The following is a 26853-nucleotide window of genomic DNA, read 5'->3' on the forward strand; positions in this document are numbered from 1 at the left end:
AAAACATTTGATTTGGGACATGGGCATTTTAGAATCAGACCAGTTTATATTATGATTCTGCTGAATTAATAATCAACTTTTTGGAATTAGTGTCATTTTTATTCCGATTTTAAAACATTTAAATAAATAATTTCAATAAAAATTCGATTCTGATTTCTCCTCAATTTAATCCTTCCTATTTCAATTACAATTACGTAAACGAGCACTTAGTTAAAGTTCGGAAGTGCCCTTTTAAATAAAAAACTCTTTTGACGAAAATAAAAATTGAAAACGCCTAAATCCAGTCAAGACTCTGACACGTGTTTCCAAATGAGGAAGTAGACAACAGTACGGTTGATCAGTATATATCACACACGTGCGACCAAACACGCTCTCAAGCCAAGAGCAAAACAAATCGCCTGAATCCTGACCGTCGATTCCATCCCACGCCACACGCTCAGCTGCCCGATATCGCAGCGCGTGAAGAGTCCCCCAAACAAGCCGCGCCTCGATGCAAACGGCGGAAAAAGACCAAACGAGACAAACACAATAACGACGAAACATACGGCCAGTAAAAGATAGGGTTACCATTCTCGTAATATTAACCATTTTCAGGCCTTAATGCGTAATTATACTTCTTTCCTTTAAGTTGCCTTGCAATTTCGTTTCGTACGAAACTCGGAATTCACCGTTCACTCGCCAGTCTGAGGTTATCTACAAAAGGTACGCTCTGCAAAACCCTAAAAGCCACTCGAGTTCGAATTTCAGTACTGCAATGTCAATTTAATTAAATTAATTGGAATTTAATTATGTTTATGTAGGTAGTTAGTTATATGCATATAGGTTCTCTGTGTATGTGTGGTGGTGTTGATGGGTAAGGGAAAACCCAGGGCTGTGGAGAAGGGAGTGGTAGGTCAAAATTTGAGTGTTACAGCATCTGGATCATTGAATATTCCATCTGCACCTGTGTATTACCCTAGTGAGGATGAATTTAGAGACCCTTTGGAGTATATTTATAAGATCAGGCCCGAGGCCGAGGCGTATGGGATTTGTAAGATAGTTCCGCCGAAGAGCTGGAAACCCCCGTTTGCGTTGGATCTGGATTCGTTTACGTTTCCTACAAAGACGCAGGCCATTCACCAGCTTCAGGTGCGGCCTGCATCTTGCGATTCCAAGACTTTTGAGTTGGAGTACAGTAGGTTTTGGGAGGACCACTGTGGGAAGAAGTTGCGGAAGAGGGTGGTTTTCGAAGGGGAGGAGTTGGATTTGTGTAAATTGTTTAATGCTGTGAAGCGGTATGGAGGATATGCTAAGGTTGTCAAGGGGAAGAAGTGGGGGGAGGTTGCTCGTTTTGTGAGGCCGCTGATAAAGATTTCGGAGTGCTCGAAGCACGTGTTGTGTCAACTGTATCGAGACCATTTGTTTGATTATGAAAAGTATTATAACAAGCTGAACAAAGAGGGGGCTAGGAGATGTAAGAGGGTTATGCCTGTGGAAAAGAGGAGTGAACAGAGTTTTGAATATTCCAGCTCCAAAAGGAGGCGAGTCAATAATGATGGTGAGAAAGTTAAGGTTGGTAAGGTAGAGAAGGAGGATGAGGAGCATGATCAGATATGTGAACAATGCAGAAGTGGTCTGCACGGGGAAGTGATGCTTTTGTGTGATAGGTGTAATAAGGGGTGGCACATTTATTGCCTGTCTCCTCCATTGAAACAGGTTCCGCCAGGGAATTGGTATTGTTTGGATTGCTTGAATTCCGACAAGGATAGTTTTGGCTTTGTTCCTGGTAAGCAGTTCTCGCTGGAAGTTTTTAGGCGTATGGCTAATCGCTCCAAGAGGAAATGGTTTGGGTCAGGATCTGCATCAAGGGTGCAAATAGAGAAAAAGTTTTGGGAGATTGTGGAGGGTTCAGTCGGTGAGGTTGAAGTTAAGTATGGCAGTGACTTGGATACTTCCATATATGGGAGTGGGTTTCCGCGTGTAAATGACCAGAAACCAGAATCGGCTGAGGCCAAGATATGGGATGAGTACTGCAGTAGCCCATGGAATCTCAATAACTTGCCCAAATTGAAAGGATCAGTGCTTCAAGCTGTTCATCATAACATTGCTGGTGTTATGGTTCCTTGGCTGTATGTTGGGATGTTGTTCTCATCTTTTTGCTGGCATTTTGAAGATCATTGTTTTTACTCAATGAATTATCACCACTGGTATGTATATCTTGTGTATTTTTTTAATATTATATACAAGATAATTTTGGCTACAAATGCAAAATAAACTATCCACGTAAGATGATTATTATTGGGGCTTTGAGTTGTAAACTTGTGCACATTCCATGGAGCAGGATCAGATGCCAACTCCTATTGGTTTGTGTACGTGTGTGTGTGACTGAGAGAGAAATATTTGGGGCCAGCAAATAAATACAAGACTTAAGAAACATGAAGAGAAGACAAGGAGACACCCTTATTGCCCTAAAAAAGAAAAGAAAAGAAAGACATGATTTCACTCGATTTTTTCCAATGGAATCCTATGAAATTAATAATAAATTTTCTGTCTATCCTGTTTATATTGTGCATTAAAAGAACTCAAAAGAAGCTATGTGCGGGATGACTTTTGAACAAGATTGTAGGTTATAACCACAGAGGACAGCATTTTCAGGAAACATACATGCATCACATACAAAATACACTTTTGGAAGTAATGTTTCTTTTGCGATGATTATTCCCAGTGCCGTTTTCAGTCAACATAAAAGTGCAGATATTGGTAAAATTGTTATTGCATTGAAGTATACCTGGTTGACGATACCAGTTTTGATTTTAACTTTGATTATGGTTTACTTAAACCTGTCCATTTGTCATCTTCCAATCATGCACCTTGGGTTCTTTTAATGATTATTTGAGTACTGAAACAGTTATCTAACCTCGGCCATGTCCTAGTATCATCTCATTGTGGTTGGCTTATAGTGACGAGTCATTTCTATTTTTAGTTTCACTGATCAAGTAAAAACTAATTTTGCATCTCTTGCCCTACTAGTTTGGAAAATTATGTGTTTCATAGTTGAAAGCCGATATGTTGGTAGAATTATGAGGCTATGCTGTTGGATTACCTCCAGACTTTTGCATATATTTGAGAAAAAAACAACTTTCGAAGTTTTAGTCTTTTGTTGTCTCTCTGTAGTGGATGAGTATTTCACTTTTCTTCATTAAATTATATTCAGGATTTTTTATAAGGAAACTTGTGGGATGTGAGCTTTCAAAGTGACAATTCATATTCAGTGATAAAATATTTGCTCTTTTTCAGAAGTCAAATATTTTTTCTTTTCTGTAACTTAAGGCAGATGATTTGAATGTTAGCTTAATATTGTTTTCTCAGGGGAGAGCCAAAATGTTGGTACAGCGTCCCTGGTGGTGAAGCCAGTGCATTTGAGAAGGTAGCCCTTACAGTTTTTTCATCTATTTTGGGGGTTTGGTATTTGTTCTTAGAATATCAGCACATTCTCATTTATGGTATCCTTCTTGTACGTCTTTTTTTTTTTTTTTTTTTTTTTCTAATTCAGAATTTCTATAGTACATTATTATGGCAAGGGAATGAATTTAATTTGTATTTAATCATACCTCTCATTGCCTGCTGTAATTCTCTTCTGATTCTGTAAATCTTCATATTTACCATTGCTTTCGTTGGTGGTTCATATGCTAACCAAATAGTGTTTTTCTGATGCTGAATTATTATAGACACATTTTTTTACTTATGTTCTTGTAGGTGATGCGCAACAGTCTTCCTGATCTTTTTGATGCACAACCCGATTTACTCTTTCAGCTTGTCACCATGTTAAATCCATCTGTTTTGCAAGCGAATGGAGTTCCTGTATATAGTGTGCTACAGGTTTGAGCATTTTGAATTCGATATCGTGTATTGAAAGCCTTTCTTCTATAATTGACAAAAAGCAATGCTGAAAAATGCTAATATTAATTTTTCACACAGAAGAATATGAACAGGGAGACACAGTGACAACCGTGATAGTTTTTATGTTGCTAGAGATTTCACTTTTTAATGAAATGTTGCTAGAGGTTTCCTTCGTTTTTGCACTCCCCTTTCTTTTGAAGGAGTTTGGTAATATATAGAATTTTGAATTAAGAATCTGTAGGTTCTCAATTGTATGCAATGCTCTGGCATGGCTTTCTATAAGTACATTCAAAACTGGATTTATGGTTTCCTTTTCAACTTTAATTATACACATACCAATTTTAAATTATTCATCTATCTGGTATCTTTAGTAATTGTTGATGTTCTTTTCACACTTGCTCTCTGCTAGGAGCCTGGGAATTTTGTCATCACCTTCCCCAGATCTTACCATGGAGGCTTTAATCTTGGTATGGCATTTTGCTTTACAAGTTGATAGTGGTTAGTAGATGTAGTGTTCAGTTAATATCTGCGCAGGCATAACACTTTGCTCTGGCATTTTCAGGTTTGAATTGTGCAGAAGCTGTCAATTTTGCTCCTGCGGACTGGCTACCTCATGGTGGGTTTGGAGCAGGGCTGTATCAACTTTATCACAAAACTGCCGTTCTGTCTCACGAGGAGCTTGTTTGTGTGCTAGCCAAGGTTAATTTTAGTGATAGAACATCTTATTCTACTGTATGCATGTGTACGACAAATACCTTAAACTAGCTAGCCAATTCAGTGTTTGAAATTTCAAGTATTTGCTTGGTGTTTTGGGTTTTGGCTGGAAGCTTGGGGGACCAACATCTTATGCAACTGTATGCATGTGTACAACAAATACTTAGGCTTGTATTGTATAATGATACACAATGCAAGTCCTGTTTGCTTGGTAATAAAATTTGTGATTGTTTTACCCAGTGTTTTAAAATACTGGCCTCGGGGCGTGCCTAGGTCGCCTCAGAGGCTGGGTGGGTGGCTTGCCGTCTCTGTTTTGTGGGAGTCGGCGAAAAACTCGTGTAGCTTTGTCAGGGCGTGCCTAGGCGGATGAGGCTCACCCCAGGGTGTTTGATTAGGCGTCAGTTTTATAAAAGTTGCTGAAATCTGAAAAAATTTCGGTTGAAATCTGCGTTTTGTTTTCAGTTGCAGAGAAGATGAAGAAGACGCGAACTTTTGACTGGTTTTTCTTTCTATTTTTTTCTGCACTTTACTAGTTACAGATTCTTTTAGCATTTTTTTTTAAGGCTTTGTTTTTTTTATATTATTTTTATAGATATTAAAAAAATAAAAGATAAGCAGAAGAAACTGTTTTTATACTTTTTATATGTTTTGATATATTTTATGGACCTAAAAAAACTCATAAGACATTTTATTTTTAACGTTATATATTAGTATATTACCTATTTTTTAACGTTATATATTATCCTTTATTTTTCTTTTTAAGACTCCACATATTCCATCAAAATATATATATATTAAAAAATTTAGGTTCTGTGAGGCTTCACCTCACGCCTCAAGGCTTTCGCCTAGGCAGGGTATGAAACGCCTTGCCTACGCCTTTGCCTTTTAAAACATTGGTTTTACCTGTTGAACAACTTTCATTTTATATCTCTCGGTTCAAATTTTAGATGGGATGCTATTGCAGACTATATGTTGTGTAGTGGGTGTTTCCATAATGCTCAAAGTGAGCTCATTTAAAAATATGCAAACCTCTGCAGTTATGAAGCTAATATTATATTGGAGTAGCCCTTGGGTTATGAAGCCATTATAATGTGAATTGAAGGCATAATAATGTTTGTTGGATAGCCCTTGGCTGCATAGCTTACACTCATCAATGTACATTGTTAAAAAAGGTTTTCACGTCTGATTATCAAATTATAGTCAATAATGCTGCAAAAGTAGTTTTCTTGTGCCAACATTGTTTATTGGTTTCTTTTCTCCCTTTAAATTCTTTCTCCAGTCACTTAACTGAATTATAGGTCTCATCCGCTTAATTTTGTTTTGGTTTAGAAGAGTGACTGTGACAGCAGAGTATCAACTTATTTGAAGAAAGAATTGACAAGAATCTACAATAAGGAAAAAACCTGGAGGGAGCGCCTTTGGAGGAAAGGGATCATCAGATCATCCCTTATGTCCTCTCGGACATGCCCTGAGTATGTTGGTACCGAAGAGGTACTTGCCATACTGCATTACGACCTTGTGTTTGGGCATATGCTGTGCAACTTTAATTATTTTCGGATGATAATGATATTTCCTGCTGTTTTGTTTTTGTAGGATCCTACATGCATTATATGCCAACAGTATCTTTTTCTTTCTGCTGTTGTTTGTCGTTGTAGGCCATCTGCATTTGTATGTCTGGAGGTATGTGATTCTCAGATTCTGTTTCGAATCCTCCCTCTGTTTTGAATTTGTGTGTAAATTTAGTTCAGACGTAACATATGATCCTAACCCATGCACATATAAACCTTGCATGGGATTGTTATGGTTTGAATGGAGAAAAAAAGTAAAAGCACATGTTTGCACAATTGTTCTTTTTTGGAGATTTTTTTTTCCCAATTATTTTAAGTTGATGGAGGTGATGCAATGATCAATCACCTAGATACAACCTTTAGTAACACTGTTTGGTAATTAAGGGTGGAGTGAACATCATGAGGTGGAATAGATTGATTGAGGACAAAAGAGTAAAATAAAATTTTCAAGTATATTATACATACTATTGTACATGATTCTGGTCCTTTAATCTTTTATCATCCTAACAAAGATATGGATAATATTTGTAAGTAGATTTTTTTCAATGTTTGGGGGTATTGAGTCAGAATGCAGATTACTTGATTGGAAATTTTTAGTTTAGATGATAAAACCCGACTGTTTTTTTTTTGTTTTCATTAGGGGTTTGATAGGTGATATTAATTACCTGGTCTCTTTCACCCAGAGTTGATAACTTTGTTTCTTATCCTTACCTTGCTAAGAATTCTCGTGTACTAACTAAATTATAATGATAACTATTTACTGTGTAAAATCAAGTTATGAACTTGGTTGGACTAGGAACTTGGAAGTCTGACTGTTCAACCCATATGCTTTATTCTCACAAAAATACTTTGCCTTTTGTGCAGCATTGGGAACACCTTTGCGAATGCAAATCCAGAAGACTCCGTCTTTTATATCGTTATTCTCTGGCAGAGTTGCATGAATTGGTCCTTGAAATGGATAAACATGGTTTTGAGGAGACAACACAAAGTAGGACTATAAGAAGGCAAATCTCATGCACTGATGAACCAACGGCTTTGACAAAAAAGGTAGGATTTTTTTATCTTGACTGATAATGTTAGGCTGACTATCATGCTTTGGATTGGGTTTTTAATGTTAATCTATTTTTCTTTCTAAGAATGTCCTGCATGATTTTTAACATTAACCGACTTACTCAACAAATGTGGTGCCTACTATGTGATGTATTAGTATGTGGATTTTTTAAGAGTGCTTCTGAGGCCATGCAATGCATGTAGGTCAAAGGGGGCCATGCCACTTTTGCTCAACTTGCAGAACAATGGCTTTTGCGCTCGTGCAAGATTTCTCAGAATCCATTTTCAAGAGATGAGTATGTGTCTTTATTAAAAGAAGCTGAACAGTTTCTTTGGGCTGGCTCAGAGATGTATCCTGTGAGTTTTAACTGCTTTTTATCTTCTGTTACGTTCTGAAATTTTACCTAACAGACATTATGCTCATCTACTTTCACATTGAAATATAGGTGCGGGAAACAACCAAGAATTTGATCAGATTTCAGAAATGGGCTGAAGGTGTAAGAGATTGTCTATCTAAACTTGAAACTTGGTCATCTCGTAGTGGAAACAATATCGAGAAAGTTCACTTGGATTATATCAATGAGTTGCTGAGTTTTGATGTGGTGCCCTGTTACGAGACTGGGCATCATAATTTGAAGGTTACAGTTTTTTGAGTGGTTGTAATTGTTAGTTTGTGCTTATCCTTGGCTTGCCAACTAAGAATCTTACCAGGTGTGTGATTATGTGATACAGGGTTATGCAGAAAAGGCAAAAATGTTGATACAGGAAATTGAATCTGCTATGTCATCATGCCTAAAGGTTTTTCTCTATTTCTCTTAAGTCTATTTTCTCATGAGTTTATCTAACAGTGTTCTAAAGATACTAATGTGAAGAAAAAGGCCAGGGCCAGAGCGAAGCTCAAGAAATTCACCTTTTCTCTGGTCACGCATATACATGAAGAAAATAGGCATTGTCTCTTTTCGATGTCTACAAATAGCACTATCAATTACAGTGTGATCTCATTTGACTTCATTCATAATGATTAACATTTGTTTACAATTGTCCCTCCAGATATCGGAGTTGAAATTGTTGTATTCCAGAGCCTGTGAGCTTCCAGTCTATGTGAAAGAAAGTGAAAATTTACTACAAAAAATTTCATCTGCAGAGGTAGTTTACTTTATTTGGATTCAAATTCTACTAAAACCTGAGTTAACAATAATTCGAGCTATAACGTATTCTTGGTATATGGCAAGTTAATGTTTATAATCTGGCTTCATTATCGGGGCAGGTCTTGATGGAAGGCATAAGAAAATGTATCTCAGAGACACGTACTGCAGCAATTGGGATTGATGTTGTTTACAATTTGAATTCAGAGGTAATAATGGCTGGCATGCTGTTCTGTTGCCAAACTTTGTGTTTTGTTTAAATCTTTTAGGTTGTGAGTTGTGACTTAACAATTTGTTTTTGGTGGTTGGGATCTTAAAATTGAATCTAATAAACAGATTTCAGAGCTCCAAGTTGAACTCCCAGACATGGATAGGCTTTCAGATCTATTAAGGACGGCTGAATCATGGCGTGCTCGATGTGGTGAAATTTTGAAAGGTCCTATTAGCCTTGAGGTTAGTGATATGGTTAATAGGCTACCCAAATGATTTGCATGATTTAAAGTACTTGTACTTATGAATACATGGCTTCTGTAGGATGTTGAGGCGCTTCTGAAACAATTGGATGGTTTTACTGTTAACACACCAGAGCTGAAGCTTCTGAAGCAGTACCACATTGATACAGTTTCTTGGATTTCTCGTCTTAATGCTGTTCTTGTGAACATTCACGAAAGGGAGGATCAAAATAATGTAGTTAATGAGTTAATGCTCATATTAACAGATGGAGCATCTTTGAAAATTAAAGGTTCTGGAATATGTTGACTTTTTCAGTACTTGTATAATGGAAATAGGTCTCTTGTGTTGCTAACATTGGGTTTGGTTTTTTTATCAGTTGATCAGTTGTCTATCGTAGAGTTTGAGTTGAAGAAGGCTCAGTGCAGGGAAAAGGCGCTGAGGGTAAGTTACTATTAGTATGTAATTTGTCTCCTTCCCTTCCTCCCTCTATAGATGGTTGTGGGTACCCAATGGGATTAGCTTAGGCCCACTGGATTTGTGTCTATGTGAGTTTTTGTGCATGCCATGTTGCAAAATTGCAGTGTGTACACAAGAAGTTAAGTGGGCCTAAGCTGACCCACTGGGTATCCATCCCTCCCCCTTCTTCTGGCCTGCTCCTATGTTGTTTCACTTGTTTTTTGTGCTTGAATCCTAATTAGACACCCAAATGCATATAATTTACTTGGAATATGTGCAGATGCGAGGTACTAAATTGTCTCTGGACTTCATTCAAGAAGTGATGATGGAGGCAAGAATGTATGTTTTTTAACCTTGATGCCTGTTACAAGTTTGAACTAAAGACTCTGGATTATATTTGCATTTACCCTTGGTCATTTGGTGTTTCTCTTTCAGGTTACATGTTGAGGGGGAGAAGTTATTCGTTGATATGTCTGAAGTGTTAGCTGTTGCCATGCTATGGGAGGAAAGAGCGAAATATATCCTTGCACACGAGGCTCAGATATCTGACTTTGAGGATGTTATCAGGTCTTCAACATGCTTTACATTTTTTTAACCATATGGGTGTTCGTGGATAAGTTCCTTTGCTGGTTCTAATAATTGATTTGAATGTTTTAGGAGTTCGGAAGACATACATGTGCATTTATCTTCTCTCCATGATGTGAAGGATGCACTATCAAAGGCTAAGATCTGGTTGAGTAGGTCAAAGCCATTTTTAATGACTTCTCCTTTGGTATCTGTTTCAAGTCCTTTGCTGAATGTCGACACCTTGAAGGTTCTCAAATGTCTCCTGTTTGTTTTCTTCGCTAAAAATTGAAAGACCTAGATGACAATATGGTTTAATGTTGCAGGAATTAGTTTCTGAGTCAAAGCCTCTGAAGGTTTCTTTGAAAGAAATAAGGATGCTTGAGACTGTTTTGATGAACTGTAAGGAATGGGAGAATGACGCTTGCTGTCTACTGCAAGATACAAGGTGCCTATTTGATATGAGGATCATTGGTGATGGAACAAGAGATGGTCTTCTTTCTAAGATTGAACATCTAATTGCAAGAATCAAATCCATGGGAAGCACTGGTTTATCTCTTTCTTTTGACTTTGGCGAGCTTGTGAAACTTAAGGAGGCTTGTTCTGTGCTGCAATGGTGTAAGAAGGCTCTTTCTTTCAGCATTGGAGTTCCTCCCCTTGAGGTGATACTTCATACTCCAATACTAATCAAATTTTATGTTGCGGTTGTGCTCAACTTCGTATGAGTTTGCAATAGTGATTGTACAACATGATGCTTAAGTTTTGGTTGTGGTAGTATATCCGTTTTCCCCTTGCATTTCCTACCAAATCCAGTTATGACTGCTGGCAGAGTTATCACTAGAATCGTTAATATTCCCATGACTTGATCCTCCATGCTTCCTGGTACTAACTTTTTGCCTTCAAGTTGAAAGGACAATTGCTAAATCTTTGAAGTGCTTGAAATTTATAGTTCTTAATCTGAAAATGTTTGCAGGTGTAGAGCATCTCCTCTACTTATTTTATTAGGATGATAAAATGCATTTAGCGGTGGAGTAGCGACCAGCTCTTGTACCAATTAATGCAATATATACATGATAGAGAAATATGATGGACAGGCACAGCACAAGGAATGTATCAATGTTTGTCCGACACATCATAAAAAGTGTATCAATGTTTGTCCATTGCATCCAGGACTCCTAGTTTTCCGTACAACTAGAAGCCTGTTTTTCACAGAAGTTTTGTTTTTTGTTTTTTTGTCTTTTATTGTTCATTTTTTTCAATCAAAGAGAAGGGAGAGATGGCGAGGACATAGACTAGAGAGCTGAGAAAGAGAAAAGGAATTAGGAAGAGTAAATATTGGCCCTAAATGAAATGACAATCCCAAGTCTCAACCCACCACAATCAAAATGAACGCAAGGCTCAAGTTGCTAAGCAAGAGTAAATGAGTATTATATAGACCAACTTAAAAAAGTGTCCCTGTGATTGTTAAGCTACCTTGGTGCTAGTGGTGGAATGACGAGGATGCTATCTTGGTCTTGCTTGGTTTTCATGTGCCTTGTTTTAACACTATGATTCTTTTTACTTTCTATACAATGCCTTTCTGTTGGCAATTTTATGGAGACTTGCCATTTCTGTTGTAGGATGTTGAAAATTTGGCGAGTGCTGCAGAAAATTTATGTGGTACATTTGCCCCTAGTGCATTGTGGGGCTCGTTGGTTGAAGGGCTGAAATGGCTTGAGCATGCTACAAAGGTTATTTCTGCATCAGGCAATTCTAAAAGATGCACTTTAAGTGAAGCTGAAGAAGTTCTTTCTAAATCTCAGGTGTTTTTATTTTCTGGTAATATTTCAAATCAATTCTATACATGGATATTTTTATACTTGCCATACTAAACTGTATCATCATCTTTTGCAGAGTATCAGTGTCTCCTTCCCATTGATGGTTGATCAACTTGAATGTGCTATTCAGAAACACAAGTGAGCTTGCAGTGTCTTTTGACCTGTCCATTGTTTTACTTTCACTTTTTAAACTGAAGTGCATCACTTGATATATTTGTGGGAGGAGTTAGAAAAAGTTTCAAGGACTTGGTATGCATGCTACAAGTCCAGGCTGTTGCAGAATATGAAAATGAGGCTAATAATCTGAGTGTTTGAGAAAAGTGTTTTTCAAATACTGTTGTCACTGCAACATTATTTCTTTAGAAAAAAAAAGTACTTATTCCCAAATTTGTGTACATATTATTTGGTAATATTATGTTGGTTCTGCTTCTACTAGAAATAAAAGTTCTGTCATGATTTTATTGTATTAAGCAATGTTTTGATGTTTAGTTATCAAGTTGAAGGAAAGAATTTTTGGAATGAACTGGTCCTTAAAACTTGTATACTAGAATTTCGGGGATGCTGCATGATCCAGTGGCTTGTTTTCTGCTAATATCATATTATGATCTCTTTGGGCGGTCTGATTTATTGTACCTTTTCCCTTTTGATCTTGGGGGAAAGGAAAACAATTTGGGCCTAAGCATGCAACAAACTGGATAACAAAAAACAAAAACAAAAAAAACTTTTGGCTTCTGGGTTTTCAATTTGTATTGCCCTCTCTTGCTGTACCAGTATGATTTATAATAAGTAATTGTAAATGTATTGTAGGTCCTGGCTTGAGCAAGTGCATCAACTTTTCAGCCTAAGGCCAGGAGAACGATCTTGGTCTCTAACATTACAGCTAAAGGTATGACGTCAGATTGTGCGCTTATACATGCTTTAGTGCTTTTGACATGACAAAGTTCATCTTTGTTCCCTTGCAGTTCACCTTTAAGTAAATGTCTTCACTTGTATTTATAATGTTAATAGATCAGCATAGGTGATGTTTGATTATGACTGATGACTTCTATGATAGTTGAAGAGTACAACACTTTGGCTTGGTCAATGTTGTATAATTTTTGCCTGCTTTCTCTTGTCAATTATATTGATTGTTAAATTACATTCGATTATGTACTTAAATTCCTGAAAACATGCCTAATATGATTCAATTGCACTCAGGAACTTGGAGTTTCTGCTGCTTTCAGTTGCACAGAACTAGATTTGATTGTATCTGAAGTTGAAAGGGTTGAGAGTTGGAAACAACAGTGCATGGATATTTTCAGGATAGTAGTTGGAGATGATAATTCATTGCTTGGCAGTTTAGAAAAGGTTTTCAGCTAAAACTGTAATTTATTACATCTAATTGTTATGTTTTCCCTAGGGGTTTGAATCGTTGTTATTGATTCACAGATAGGACAGACTCTAAAGAGATGTATACACATATATGAGAAACCACATGGCTTGAAAGAGAGTAGTTCTTTTGCTTGCTGCTCCAGTGGTTCTCTGGATCAGGAATTTCTTACTTGTTCTTCATGCAAGGACTGGTAAGTTATTTATTGTTATTGTAAATTTTTGCAGGTCCTTCACCCTTACGTGTTATTATTAGTACTTAATTGTTTCACAATAGGTTGCTATTTCAATCTTATTTTTGCACTTCAATCACATGTTTTTACTATGAAGAATTTCAAGCAAGAAACACAATTCCTGTAAATTTTCCCCTCTGTTATAGGTTATAACTTGATATCTTCTTGAACAGCTACCATTTGAGGTGTCTAGGGTCTTCCATGGTAGGTGGAAAACATGCAGAATATGAATGCCCATGTTGCCGATATCTGGTATCTGGAACTTCTTCTCCAAGTGGGCTCAGTACTCTGGTATGTATTTAATTTGTCTAGTATATTCTGTAAGGAAGGCTGTATGTTTGATATCTATTTTAATATCCTATTTATATGGTATAGAAATTTGGTGGGATGCGTCCAGAACTTCAAAAAATTATTGAACATTTATCCGGTGAAGAAGACTTCTGTGTTTGGTAATGAAGTGCACTCTTTTAAGTTACTTGTTTATTCATACTTTATTCTTAAAGTTATTGAAATTATTAACATTGTTTTGGATTTACAGTATTAAAGAAAGAGATGTACTGAAAGAAGTTTTGAAGCAAGCTCAAGCATGCAAATCTCGCTTGACAGAATTAGTGGATTTTGCATTAGCTTATTCTGATAAGGATCTCAGTGTGCTTGTTGAAAAACTAACAACAGCTTTAAAGGTATCTTAAGGAGCGTTTTGCTGTAGTGTTGAACTATTTTATTTTATTTTAAATATGATGGACCCATTGGCTTTGTCATCTAGCATAAATGCCTTGGGTTGGAATTTGCTAGTTATGTTGTTAGAAAACTAGTCTTCCAGAAATTGAAAAGAAAAATGGAGAATAACCAATCTTGGTATATTCTGTTGATGGGAATGACCTTGATATAGGCTTGGTACATCTTCGTGATTGAAATTGTTTTTGTTATACAGGCCAGAGAAATGCAGGGTGTACATGATCATGAAGGTGATATCAACCTTATGTCGGCTTTATCAAGATACTCATGGAAAGTCAGAGTCAATAGGTTATTGGAGGGTTCACAAAAGCCCACAATCCAACAGGTTCAGCAGCAGTTAAAAGAGGTATGTCCTGCTGATATTAAATGAATTTGAAGCACGTTCTGTGTTCTTAAGATGGATTTCTCGTGCAACAATTTCTCTGTCCTTTGTGGTTTTTTTCGACCAAACGGTGGCATGGAAAACATTTTCCAACAGTTGGTTATTAGATCGAGAAATTTCTTTGCTTGTGCACGAGTACTGGATACCGAGAAATGGTGGCTACAGTTTTTTTGCTTTTAGAAACTAAAGAAATGAAAGAAAAAGCATTTAATACATTGAACTTCAACTTTTAAGGCAAAAACAAATGTTCTGGTGTGAGGTCACTCTTGATTGTCCAAAATAGCAAACCTTTATCAAGTAAAGCAATTTAGCAGGAAAGAATATCGTCTATTTTTGCTGTAGTTAATGTTCATGCATTTATTTATCTTTTCTTCAATGTTTAGGGAGCTGCCTTGAACATTCTGCCTGCGGATTATTATTGGCAGAAACTTACCGAAGTGAGGATTATTGGTTTGCAGTGGGCAGATACTGCTAAGAAGGTGAGGAGCACTTTTCTGTCCTCTCTTTCTCCTACCTTCTCTCTTTCTCTCTCCTCTCCTCTCTTATTTGCCTTTTGTGCACAGGTTGCTGCCGATTCTGGGGCTCTCCCCTTGGATAAAGTTTTTGAACTTGTTTCGGAGGGTGAAAATTTGCCTGTTCGTCTAGAGAGGGAACTTAAGGTACAGAGGAGGCTTTCGTCTTAATTATGTGCTGTGGCCTTTTGTTAATAAACTATGCTGATCTCTGACCCCTGAAAAAAAAAATGCTTACTTGTTTCAGTTGTTGAAAGCTCGGAGTATGCTTTATTGCATTTGCCGAAAGCCGTATGATCAACGAGCAATGATTGCGTGTGACCAATGTAATGAGTGGTATCACTTTGATTGCATTAAATTACGTTCCACACCAAAGGTTTACATATGCCCTGCATGTCAGCCTCTAGGAGAAAAGTCTTGTGAACCCGCGGTGGATCAAGAGAGGTCAGTCTTGTCTACTCTAAATTTATTGTATCCTATACCATGCGTGTCCAATAACTGGTTCTTCCAAAATGCATGCTTCGACAGATGTACTGATGCGAAATCTGTAGAGCCCAAAACGCCCTCTCCTATGCGTGCAAAGTGCAGGACGAACCCAAAGAAGGCGGAGTCCAATCTAGCACAAAAGATTCTTGCAATTACAGACCCCAACAATGTTTATAGGTGTTCTAGCGGGATAGAACGTTTATGGTGGCGAAATCGGAAACCTTTCAGAAGGGCGGCTAAACGACGTGCCAAGCTTGATAGTCTCTCTGTGTTTTCTCATTTGGAAGGGTGAAACATTAAAAAGAAAATTGGTTGTAGGCCATGATTTAATTTATTCAATTGATTACCCTGATTTCAGCTCACGTAGATGGTCCTAAATTTTAATTTCCTGAGCTATATGATGAGTTTTCCCCTTTTTTTTGCTCGTCCTGGAAATGTTTCTGAAGTTATAAATGCGACTTTTCAGTTGTATGGAGTAAAGCAGCTCCTCTGGTACTCAAAGGGAAGTGATTTTCACACGTTTTTTAGCATCTCATGTTTTCCTATTTGTTTATGACTATTGAATTGAATAAATTAAATAAATTCAACGATTAGGATTAGGATTAAACCGTAATCTGCAAGAGGCTAAAAAAAGTGTGAGGATCACTTCGGTTACTCTGGTGGTGTGGTATTACGTCTATTTGATGTGTGCCAGTTTTAACTCTATTTTTTAGTGACTTTCACCGAAGATTACTCCCAATTTCACTCTATCTCGCTAAACATAACTCGAATTGATAATAACTTTAAATACCTTCAATTTACTTTTACACCGCATAGGCATCCTCGATCCGACCCATCCCATTGCCAAAGGTTCTTTTTTTTTTTTTTTTTTTTTTTTTTAATTAATGAACAAACAATATTATCTACACTAAGGTAAGGTGATGAATTAGTCTCCCAATCGGCTAGTGGTAATATGATTTAAATTCGCATTTAGCAAAAATCAAATATAAGATTTCTCATTGACAAATTTAGAAAGAAAAAAAAATGTAGAAGTTTTGAAAAAGGGTTGAAATAGTAAACGGGCTATTATAACAGGAAACTTTTTGCAAAAGCACCAAATATTTAACGGGCTGGGCCAGCCTAATGCAGGCTGACAATCATTCAGCCTAATGGCCCACTATATCTTTGGGTCCCAGTCCGACCCATTTAACTTGTCCGTTTCACAAGTTCTAAAGTGCGACGAAGTTAAGCAAACATAGCTAATCAGTAAGATTTAGTTGTATTCCTGTTCATTTATTTTATAAGTGAAAAGTTTAAAGTTAAGTTTGTTGAAGACGGATTTAAACTATTAATTATTCATTATACAGGTAAGAACCTAAACTTTAAACCCTAACTAAAACTCTCCTCGTAATATCGTTTGTGGAAAAAAAAAAAAAAAAAAAAAAAAAAAAAACACACATAAACATTGGCACTGGCACTCCCTCGCTAATCAGTCGACGCCGTAAGTGTTGGACAAAATCCATAAGTGAGTTCGTCAAATATATAGATGAGGTACGTGAAGCCGCTGAACTTGTTCCAGGATCTGGTCAAGGCCAATACTCTGGAACGCGGGCGGTTGCTGGGTTTGGACGTCGGCGACAAGTACGTCGGCGTAGCCGTTTCGGATCTTCATAACAAGATTGCGTCGCCCTTGAGGTACTGGAATAATTTCCTCCTGTAAATCTTCAAATTATTGTTCACGTATGAGTTTGGGTCTCTTAATATTTGATGCGCCGCAGTGTTCTGTTGAGGAAGAAATCAAATATTGGTTTGATGGCTGCCGATTTTCAGAGTTTGGTGAGGTTTTTTTTGTTTTTTTGTTCATTTTGCTGATTTATTTACTTGTTTATGTTAATTGAAGGGCCATTTACAAGTTAAATACTAGAAATTGAAGTTACAGATGTTCTGGCACTGTTAAATTCTGGAAATTTAAAATGAAACTTTGGGTATGTTGTCAAACATTGGTTTGAACGAAATATGAGTTTCTCCGCTATTTTAACTGATGTGTCAGCAATATTGACGATATATATCGATTTTAGCCTAAACTTAAGCGTTTCTCTGATATGAGATGAAGTTTAGACATCCCCCAAATTCCATATCTTTCTTTAATTTTTTGGATATTTCCATGGAAATATCGACCGTATCGAAGAAATTTTAAACATTGGTTACGATACGATAGGGATAGGGCTCATACAAGATGTTAATAGTTTTGTTCTTGTCAGATAATTGGCCAAATGCCTCTCATTGTTTTCATCTGTATCCGTGTTATACGCATTTCTATAGCAATATGTGGCCAAAGACATTATCGTAATCTTATACGTTTTAAACATAAGTAATTTTCAGAGTGAAGTCTAGAAATCATGCTAATGCAACATTAGGTGCTGCCTCAATGATATCTATATGCATTTAGTTTTTCTTCGTGATTGGTTCTGAACTTCTCATGAGTTTAGGAACTTTGGTTTCTCCTGGTCATACCCAAGTATTCAATATCATTAGATTTCTAGGCGTAACCGGCATGTAACCAAGCATGAGTACAAATGATACGTGATATTACATCAGTGATGTAAGACTGTCTGAAACCTTGGTCCATGTTAGTTCCTGAGTCAGATTCATAATTCCTTCTGTTTCTGTATGCAGATTTCTGAGCTTTCTCTGGTGGGCTTCATTGTTGGATACCCGTTCGACAGACAAAAAGGGACTCCTGATGTGTGTATTCTTAGCTTGAGTTGTCTATGTGGGGACTCTCTCATTTTTTTTATCATGATTTTCTTGTCTTTGTTTAGGCTGTCCAAGTGAAGCTTTTCATTGACGACCTCTCTAAGACAAGAAAACTGGAAGGCTTAAAGTATACATATTGGGACGAGGGATTTACGTCAAAGGTTAGTGCGTATAGTGTGGGAAAATTATTTAGTCTTGTGACATGATGCTTCTGACACACTATTCATTCATCATATGGGCACTGCTGCTAACTTGGATGTGTCTAGTGTTAATTTACTATCCGTTAGGTTTTGCAGTTTTTTTGTTTCAAATGTTAAAGATCTTGCGTGTACTTTGTTTGCTGGCAGAAGATCAGCCTACACTTAAAGAGCTAGGCTATTTTACAAATTACATAACAAGTATCCTTATTTTGTAAGCGATCTAGAATCTCAGATTTTATTTTACCGCAAACAGAATGTGGAACTACTGTTGAAGCCTTTGAATCTGCCTCCAGTTCAGTCCAAGACAATTATGGACAAGTTTGCTGCTGTCGGTATACTCCAGGTAGTGTTGTATGTTTTCTTCCGTTTCATAGAATCCAATAAAAGGTGTCGGATTGTGCTAGATAAAACTGAATAAATGTTGTAAGGGACCCCGTTTGGTTTTTTATTTTTCACTATTTGTGCTTGAGATATGGGGAAATTTATAATAGATGTAGAAGAAATGTACACAAAATGAAAACTAAAAACCAAAAGCTACTGTGAGTTGTTTTCCCTCTCAAGATTTCATTTTCGTTCATTATTCTTTATTTCTTCTCTCCCACCAACTTTGTTCATCTATCCTTTCTCCCATATGTACTTTCCGCATATCTCAATCATGTGAAATGGTGGTTATCAAACGAGAACTGATTCTTTGGTTCTTTCAAGTAGACAATACGAAGAGCATTCATCCCAATCAATTTTCAGAGTCTTGGGTGCTAACATCAATTTATATTTCCATATTTGTCAGGGATACTTGGATTATGTGAACAGAGAGCTGAAGTCTGACGTCACTCGGTAAAGTGTCTCTGAATGGATATAGCTGTTTCTTACTTGTTCATGACAGAGCGATTACGTTACGACTGCACTCAAGATACACTCTGCGGATCACCTATCATAGAAGAATTGAATTGGTAAGGTTCTAAGATCGTTGACCTAACTGGTAAGCAAACTTAGTACTTTCCTGAGCTATTGGAGCTGGATCAAAATTATCACAAATGAAAATTTTGGTGAAGACAAATACACTCGAGTCTCAACCGATGACGATGACTCCAATTTTGTCCTTCTGGACTTTGTACTGTAATGTTCAAAACTAGGATTATAGTTAGTACTGACATAACATAGTTAAGTTCTCAAGCTTTCCGTTTAAATCGTTTTGGGGAGAATTTTTCCAGAGTTTGTTCCCGGTCGATTTTCTTGGCAACTCTTTTCTTGCATAACAAACAAACCCACAAAGCACTCCAGTCCTATTGACAAACAGACCGGTACCACTGTACCACATTATATTTTTCAGGCATGAGCTGCGTATTGCGCATATCAACTCATCACATCCGCTGGTTTTTAATCTACAAAAATGGAGGGCTGAGGTTTGTTGTAAGGGAGCTGCAACGTTTTGTCACGCAGATGGAAAAATGTTCTCTTTACCAGGGCGGAATCAAGGATGCTTCTGGTGTGGATGCTTGGATTTGCACTGATATCCGGTGTGAAGTTGTGGAACTTGATCTCGGACTATCTTCATCCGTGTGTCTTAAGTTGCGTAGATGCCTTTTCGAGTGCAAAACATTGGCGGTTTAGAAACTGTTTCTCAATTACCTCCATGTTCGATTTTCACAAAAGTTTATGCCCGCGAGGTGTGGCAGATTGAAAAACTCGTCATAATGTCATGTCAGTTTATAAATTAACTAAAGGAGTGCGTCAACACCCAATGCTCAAATTTGACGGCATTTCGAATAATTAGCCAGTGAAGCAAAATAATGTCATGTGCTAAGACGAAAGTACATATACATATGCATAATATATACATATACATACATTAACATACGCGCACACATATACACATACACACACTTATACGTACATACACATACAAGTAGTCATTTGACTTGAGACACCACATATGCCTTTTGGGTGTCTTTCATCATTTGACAATGTAACAAAGTACATGCCTCATCTTGGGCATGTTCCTAGCATTGTTGGGTCATTAATTTATCCGTAGAGACATGTAAGTGTACAACAAGGGACCTCTAACCTTCCATAGTGGAAGAAGAATACTCTAAGATATGGTTCGAGAGTCCTTGGCCAAATCATATGAATATGACTTAGGAACAATGTTCCAAATCATATTTACTAGAATCATATACAGAAGTATCGTATTGGATAGTAGACATGAGATAAACTATCAACCAAACAATTTATCAACTAAACAATGTGGTTAGGAGTATTGAATTAGAGAAACACTGTATTGCATTGTAGTTGTAACTGAATAAGTTCTTCAACCACTTCTATTTAGTTTGGGTAGCCATGACATACTGTCAGGTGTCACTCATGGTTTGTGAAAGCCTTGAATATTAGTAATCATTAATCTTCATCATAGGGAGATTGAAAGTAAGTTTTAATTCACAATTGTTTAGTAAGAGTTACAATCATCCACTGCCTCGTTAATTGTAACCTAATGGATCGTACATCGTATTAGGGTGAGATGAAAGATATGTAAATGGGATGGATATAAGCAATTAAATAGTTTGATTGTGTATGGTTAAAATTAATTAATTATTTATTTATCATAAGAAAGGTTTGTACTAGGCTTCAAATTAGTTTCGGGTTTTCTAGGCACAATGAGCTTTGATCCATAAGGTCCATTAAACTTTGTATGACAATTTAAACAAAATGAGACACAAGCCCACCCACACTAGGGTAGCTGGCTATACATGAGGATTGGCCTCAATTTCACTTATGTCACTCACTTGTGTGTGTAAAAGTGACCTTATAGGCAAAAACTCATTAGGGTTCTTTGGAGAGAAAGTTTGGAGGCACACAAACTCTCCCTCTCTCTCTTTAGCTAGCCAACTAGATAAAGTTTTATTAGCATCAAAACTTCTCCTAGTTTATCCATCTTGTCTTCACATCACATCCATGGTGTGTGGACTTAGAGGTGCCATCTCTTTGCTGCTTGAAGAATCCTTTCATCAAATTCTCAAGGAGCAAAGGAGCAATGAAGAAACAAAGATCCAAGGAGCAAGGAGAGGACTTGAAGGCCCTCCACTTGGGTGGTTGCCTTCTAAAAACAAGGATGCTTCAAGGGTAAAGTTCAAACTTTCTTCTTTCATTTATGGAAGGAGTCTTGGTTCACCATCCACTAGGCCTTGAATTTTTATGGAACTTAGATTTGTTTTGAGTTCATACTTTTTTTTAATTGTTAATATATGCATATGTTGCTCAAATAATCTCTATGATGATTTGATTTCATATTATATATTTTCCCTTATTCTTGGTATGTTTTGGTAATTAATTTGGTGAAATTTTGATACTTTGAATTATATTTTCAATGTAGGACTTTCAACTTCCTCTTGATAAAAAGTGATCAAATAGATGAATTTTGGAGTGATTTCAATTGGAGGATGTTTGTGAGTCTTTCAACTAGTTCATGGCAATGTTTCATATTTTTCTACTGAACGGATTATTTATGGTGATGAAATGAATGAGTAGCGTGCAATGCTGCCAAAGTGACGTTTTTGGGCTTATTTGGGTTTTTTGGTGTCCAAGATTGTCTCTTTTGGGTTTGGACCCTCATGAAGATATGTTCATAATGTCTTTAAAATAAGCTATCTTGTGCCTGTTTTGGAGCTTTTTTGAGTTAAAAACGTGGTTGATCAATTTGATGGCATATTCTCCATGTTTGACTAGAAGATTGTTTCCTAGTTTTATTCTAAGACATTTTCTAGGAATGATTTCAACTGTAGTAGCATAAATAAGGTCTTTTGGCTAGCCCTAGTCGTCTTCTTTGTACGACTTTGGAGAGAGTAGTTTGGCTAGAGCTTTTGAAGATTCTGAGACTTTTACCTTCAAGGTGTTTTAACTCTTGTTCTATTTCAATAAAATTCCTTTTGATTTTAATTATGAATATGTGTAATTAACTTTCTTTTGCTAGGGCGAGGCCATGAAAATTAGTATGAATATGTAGTTTTTATTTAATTGCTTATGATATTATGCATGTGTACTTTGAATTAGTAATCACTATGTTTAAACTATCATTGTGACAGCCCGTTTTGGAAATTTTTAAAACGTACGCGTGAAATGACGATTTTGCCCCTAGAGTCACCTTTACGTTGTGTGGTTGTTTTGAGCTTGGTGTCGCTAGTTGTGGACCACACACATTTCCACACACACACATCCTCACCATTCCCTGCCCTGCACCCCCCTGTCTCGAGCCCTCTCCTTCCCATTTTCCCCCTCCATTTGTACGGACATACCTAGAAACCACCCAAATCTTCACAGATCGAAGAAACAAAGTACATAGCCATGCTCGCGAGGTCCGTAGAAGTCCAACCATACCTATTTCAGGTAAGGATACCTTCGTTTTCACGTCGAACTCGAGATACCCGATTTTTGTCACTGTTCATGCACACGTAAATTCTGATGTTTTTGGGAATTTCAAGCTTGTAGGAAGCTTGGTGAGGTCTTTTGGAGGCTTGGGGTGGTTCGTTTGAAGGTTTTGGATGTCGGGATCGTGAGTTTCGAGGTTGGCCGGAGTTGGTGGTGTTTTCCCGGCGAGATTTCGTGGAATTTAGCACTTGAAAGTGGTATGAACTTGTTCCTCTCGTTGTAAGCTTCAATTTGGTACCAATTTTGTGAAATTTAGTTGAAAAACGAAGAAGATATCACGATTTGAAATTTTCCCGATTTTCCGGCGCCGGAGCCTCACCGGAGAAGACGACGGAATATTCCGTCAAAACTGACGGAATATTCCTAACGGCGTTAACGGAATCCGTTAAAGTTAACGGAATATTCCTGATGGCGTTAACTGACGCTGTCAGCGTGCCAGGCACGTGCCTGCGCGTGGCAGGCGCGTGTGGCCGTGCCTTGGCCGGCGCGTGTGATGGTGAAAATTTTTTCTAAAAATATGGGGATGTTCCTGAGGTTGAGTAGATCACGTTGGTGTATTCATACACCCCATTTGAGCATTGTATGAAAAGTTATTTATTAAGGTTGGTTATGTGCTTTAAAATTAACGTTTTTGTAGTTGTTTCGCATATAGGTGAGACATATCCCGAGGACGAGCGTGGTCATTCGAGGCAAGGAGGTTACGACCCTTCTACATACCAGTGAGTGGGCTTTTGGTTTTCCGTATATACCTGTATACTTATGTTTTTCCCAGAAAATGAATTAAAATGTTTATACGTCTTGATGCCATGCATTGTATTTATCGTTGGTTATGCATTATTAGTAGCATATATATATATATATATATATATATTGTTTGTTGGCGCTGCGAACGCAAGGGAAAGTGCCAGGTGAGTATGTTTTATATTTGCTTTCAGTAGTGATTCTAGATACATAGAGAGCTCATAACTTGCACCCCCGATGTTAGTGCTCCTGCCCAGTGTAGGGCACAGTCCTTCACGTGATGTTCACCTCCTGCACCATACGCTCGTCTTGGATCCAAGTTAGGTGCACAGTCCTGTCGTACAGACCACTTTAGGTGGTTCCGACTCGTAGGTGACCCACGATTATTCGCCCAGCCTTCACGTGATCGTAGCACTTGAGCGTACCTATATTACACCCAGGCCTGTCGTACAGACCACTTTAGGTGGTTCCGACTCGTGTGCAGGTATAGTTAGTGAGATGGAGATTCGAGCTCTAGATTCAGCCGTATAGGTCACGTTAGGTGACTCCGGCTGACAGTTTACATAGCTTTGATTTCGATATTTCCTGGGCACTTACATTCTAATTAGAGACATGTGGCATGGCATATTTTTCCGAGCATGATTATATATATGTATATTATGTTTCTGGGAAGTATACAGGTTTTACGGCGAGGGATTAGAATTTGTTTTGAAATGGTTTTTGATTGTTTTTGCCCACTCACGCTTTTGTTTTGCGTCCCTCCAGGTTCTAGTTGGCTAGCACGTTTGGTGGCTTCCTTGAGGATTTCCCCGGCATATCTGACAGACCGTCACTAGTGTAGGACCACCTTCGGGTGTACTTTTGTTGTGTCGTTTTTTCCCGGACTGCATTAGGTCTTCGTGCTCTGAACTTTGTTTTCACACTTTGCTTGCACATGTATGTCACTACCTTGTGTTAAGCCGGATATTATTTTTATTATTATTTTATTAGCTTCCGCACTGTGCACTTGGCTATGTCACTTCCACGCGACGACCAGCATGCCCTGATCTCGATCGGGGTGTGTCAATCATCTTAATGCTTAGCTACCATTAGGATCTTTAAAAAAGTAATTTGATGCAATTTTGTCAGAAGGTTTCTTGAAATTGGTTATGACTTCTTGTGGTTAATAATTGTAATTTCACTTAAGGCGAACACCACGTCTTAATGGTTGCATGATTTTTCAAAGAGTTTTAATAAAGCTTAGTAAGTCTTTTATGTTTACATGTGATCCGAATTGCATGTTTGATATACATTCTAGGTTGGAGGTCCAAGTAGAATGTACATTAGGAAAACCTAACCTTCAAAGTTGCATGTCTAATTCATAGGTAATTGATAAATTACATAGGATTGTTAGAACTCTAGTGCTTTTACAAATTAATTTTCAAAAATTATTTTCTTTCCCTTTTTTTAATATTGCAGATTTTTCTAATCGTTTTAATTAAAATCAGTTTCGTTAAGCTAGGTCATAAAATCAACATATTTTCTAAAACTTTGTTTTAAGTAATGAATTAAGATTTAGATTAAATATAAATTGTTTTTAAATATCCCTGTGAAGAACGACCTTGCTATAGCCGTTTATATTATAGTACAACTACCTATTCTCTTGCAAGTATTTTGTGTGATTTTAATCTGTTTTGTGCATATACTAAAAATCCTATCACTATAGCCAACAATTTTCATTCATTTTTTTTACTAGCCAAATTTTTTTTTGTTCGTACCAAATAGAACTAGAGAACTTATGAAAAAGGATCCCACAAGTCCAAAACCAATATACCCTACCCTAGTGTAAATATATCTTCGTATAACTATAAATATATAAATATAAAAACAAGAAGCACATGACTTATTTTGAATGAAAAACTTAGGAGAATTAGGAAGATATGACAAATGGATGATTTCAAAAAATTGATATAATGAATGAGTTAAAATTTACTTTATATGACAAATCGAAAAAAAAAAGTATAAATTCATATGACATTTCAATTTTTTTTTTTTTTTTTAGCATTGAATTATCAGATTAGCTAGCGATCAACCATCAATTGGCAAAAGAATCATGCCACTTCAATAAGCGGACAAAAACTCCGCATTAAGACCACTCAAATTGTATTGAAAACTAAACCAACCAAAGCTTGTAATCCTTTGGCCACCTGTGGTGCATCTCCCTATCGAATAATTCAGCCTCACTCTTCTCTCAGCCAAACCCTAAACCCATGGCCGATATAACTTTTGGTCATTATTTTGGCCCTTTTTTCATGCCCCCCAAGTCTGGTTGATCGACCAACTTTGACATATGGTAGTGGTTTTAAAACTTCACATTTCGTCAGTATTTTGACGTAATTTGGTCGTCGAACTAGGCTATTTGTTGACTTTCATCTTGTACGGTATTTGCATTTTCCTCAATCAATGGAAAATTCAAGGGCCGACTCCTCCATATGCTTTATGTCAATTTACTCTCGGGCCACCTCTCTCCCTTTTCCTTTTCCCTTTGTGAAGGAGATGGAGAACAGCCTTCGTTGCATGTTTGAGTAATAGATGCTCTCTCAAGGTCCTCTTTTTCTAGGACCTGTGAGGACCTCTTTTATATGAGCCATAAAATTAATCTAATGGTAGAAAAATTAATGAGTTTATATAATCATGTTACACCTAAACAAAATCAAAACATGCTAAAATATAAAAATAGGGTTCAAACTCATCCTTCATTCCTGTTTCCTGAGAGGGATGAGCAAAAATGTAACCAGTTCGATCTCATAGAAATATTTCGCCAAGGACGTCATCCCAACCCTCCCTTTCTACCGCTCTGCTCCACCCTTGAAGATCGTTGCTGGCGGTTCAAGATCGTCCCTGGTAAGATTGTTCCTCCATGATACAACAATTTGCAATTAAAATTAAAAGTGAAGCAAAAAAAAAAAAAAAGAAAGAAGAATGAGGTTGAACCACCACCACAAAGAAATATAAAATAGAATGGTGCTCAATTAGGAAGCATTTCTGGGTTACTATGAGACCTAATTAAAGAAGAATGGTACTCAATTAATTCCATTCTATGATAAACATCAACGTGATTCTACTTTTTTCGACAATGGGGACGGGAAAATTGGGAGAAATTGAAATCAATACAACTATAAAGGAAATACATTTTCGTAGCTTCAAAGAGAATTTTACTTTTCTGAGGACACTATGAAATCGGAATTCACACTGCTCTCCTTCAACTTGCAGCTGTCAAAAATTTGAACGTGAACCCACTTTTTATTTTATTTTTTAGCGCGTTTTGATTTTGTTTAAGTGTAACAAGATTATATAAATTCATCAATTTTTGTATCGTTAGATTAATCCTATACTTATATAAAAGAGGCCTT

At 37.1% G+C, this 26853-nt stretch overlaps 2 protein-coding genes across 5 annotated transcripts; both read left to right on the forward strand.

Moving 5' to 3' along the window:
• The first annotated feature begins 561 nt into the window (after positions 1 to 561).
• Positions 562 to 15727, forward strand: LOC103954812 (lysine-specific demethylase 5D-like). Of its 2 annotated transcripts, none has more exons than XM_048590142.1 (34): positions 562 to 702; positions 801 to 2186; positions 3349 to 3406; positions 3736 to 3858; positions 4289 to 4346; positions 4442 to 4578; positions 5923 to 6084; positions 6187 to 6273; positions 7026 to 7208; positions 7416 to 7568; positions 7658 to 7849; positions 7944 to 8009; positions 8262 to 8357; positions 8479 to 8565; positions 8693 to 8809; positions 8891 to 9098; positions 9186 to 9250; positions 9546 to 9604; positions 9701 to 9832; positions 9923 to 10079; positions 10156 to 10491; positions 11449 to 11631; positions 11723 to 11784; positions 12454 to 12532; positions 12844 to 12993; positions 13075 to 13208; positions 13421 to 13538; positions 13623 to 13696; positions 13786 to 13930; positions 14182 to 14331; positions 14751 to 14846; positions 14931 to 15026; positions 15127 to 15323; positions 15408 to 15727. In XM_048590142.1, exons 2-34 carry the CDS (start codon positions 850 to 852, stop codon positions 15655 to 15657), a joined length of 5547 nt encoding a protein of 1848 aa, XP_048446099.1. In that variant the 5' UTR covers positions 562 to 702; positions 801 to 849; the 3' UTR covers positions 15658 to 15727. The 2 variants fall into 2 exon arrangements, with proteins under 2 accessions (XP_048446099.1, XP_048446100.1); XM_048590143.1 differs by having other exon boundaries at positions 5926 to 6084.
• An 897-nt stretch (positions 15728 to 16624) lies between these two features.
• LOC103938484 (putative pre-16S rRNA nuclease) lies at positions 16625 to 20043 on the forward strand. Of its 3 annotated transcripts, none has more exons than XR_007260382.1 (7): positions 16625 to 17039; positions 17123 to 17180; positions 18021 to 18089; positions 18167 to 18262; positions 18555 to 18644; positions 19089 to 19251; positions 19599 to 20043. XR_007260382.1 is itself a non-coding variant. In XM_009348484.3 (6 exons), exons 1-6 carry the CDS (start codon positions 16891 to 16893, stop codon positions 19137 to 19139), a joined length of 513 nt encoding a protein of 170 aa, XP_009346759.1. In that variant the 5' UTR covers positions 16625 to 16890; the 3' UTR covers positions 19140 to 19511. The 3 variants fall into 3 exon arrangements, 1 of the variants encoding a protein (XP_009346759.1); XR_665971.3 differs by having other exon boundaries at positions 19632 to 20043; XM_009348484.3 differs by lacking the exon at positions 19599 to 20043 and having other exon boundaries at positions 19089 to 19511.
• The last annotated feature ends 6810 nt before the right edge of the window (positions 20044 to 26853 follow it).

This window comes from the organism of the source record quoted next, unplaced genomic scaffold (assembly GCF_019419815.1).
Source record: "Pyrus x bretschneideri cultivar Hongxiangsu unplaced genomic scaffold, Pyrus_bretschneideri_v1 Contig30, whole genome shotgun sequence".
NCBI classification, from domain to species: Eukaryota; Viridiplantae; Streptophyta; class Magnoliopsida; order Rosales; family Rosaceae; genus Pyrus; species Pyrus x bretschneideri.

Bases quoted from the DNA above. Each gene is read 5' to 3' on its own strand.
- LOC103954812 (XM_048590142.1), top strand. From the start codon at position 850: ATGGGTAAGGGAAAACCCAGGGCTGTGGAGAAGGGAGTGGTAGGTCAA. The intron at 9,251-9,545 runs GTAAGTTACTAT...GAATATGTGCAG, and splicing joins GCAGGGAAAAGGCGCTGAGG to ATGCGAGGTACTAAATTGTC. The intron at 12,533-12,843 runs GTATGACGTCAG...AATTGCACTCAG, and splicing joins CTCTAACATTACAGCTAAAG to GAACTTGGAGTTTCTGCTGC.
- LOC103938484 (XM_009348484.3), top strand. From the start codon at position 16,891: ATGAGGTACGTGAAGCCGCTGAACTTGTTCCAGGATCTGGTCAAGGCC. The intron at 17,181-18,020 runs GTGAGGTTTTTT...TTCTGTATGCAG, and splicing joins CTGCCGATTTTCAGAGTTTG to ATTTCTGAGCTTTCTCTGGT. The intron at 18,645-19,088 runs GTAGTGTTGTAT...CATATTTGTCAG, and splicing joins CTGCTGTCGGTATACTCCAG to GGATACTTGGATTATGTGAA.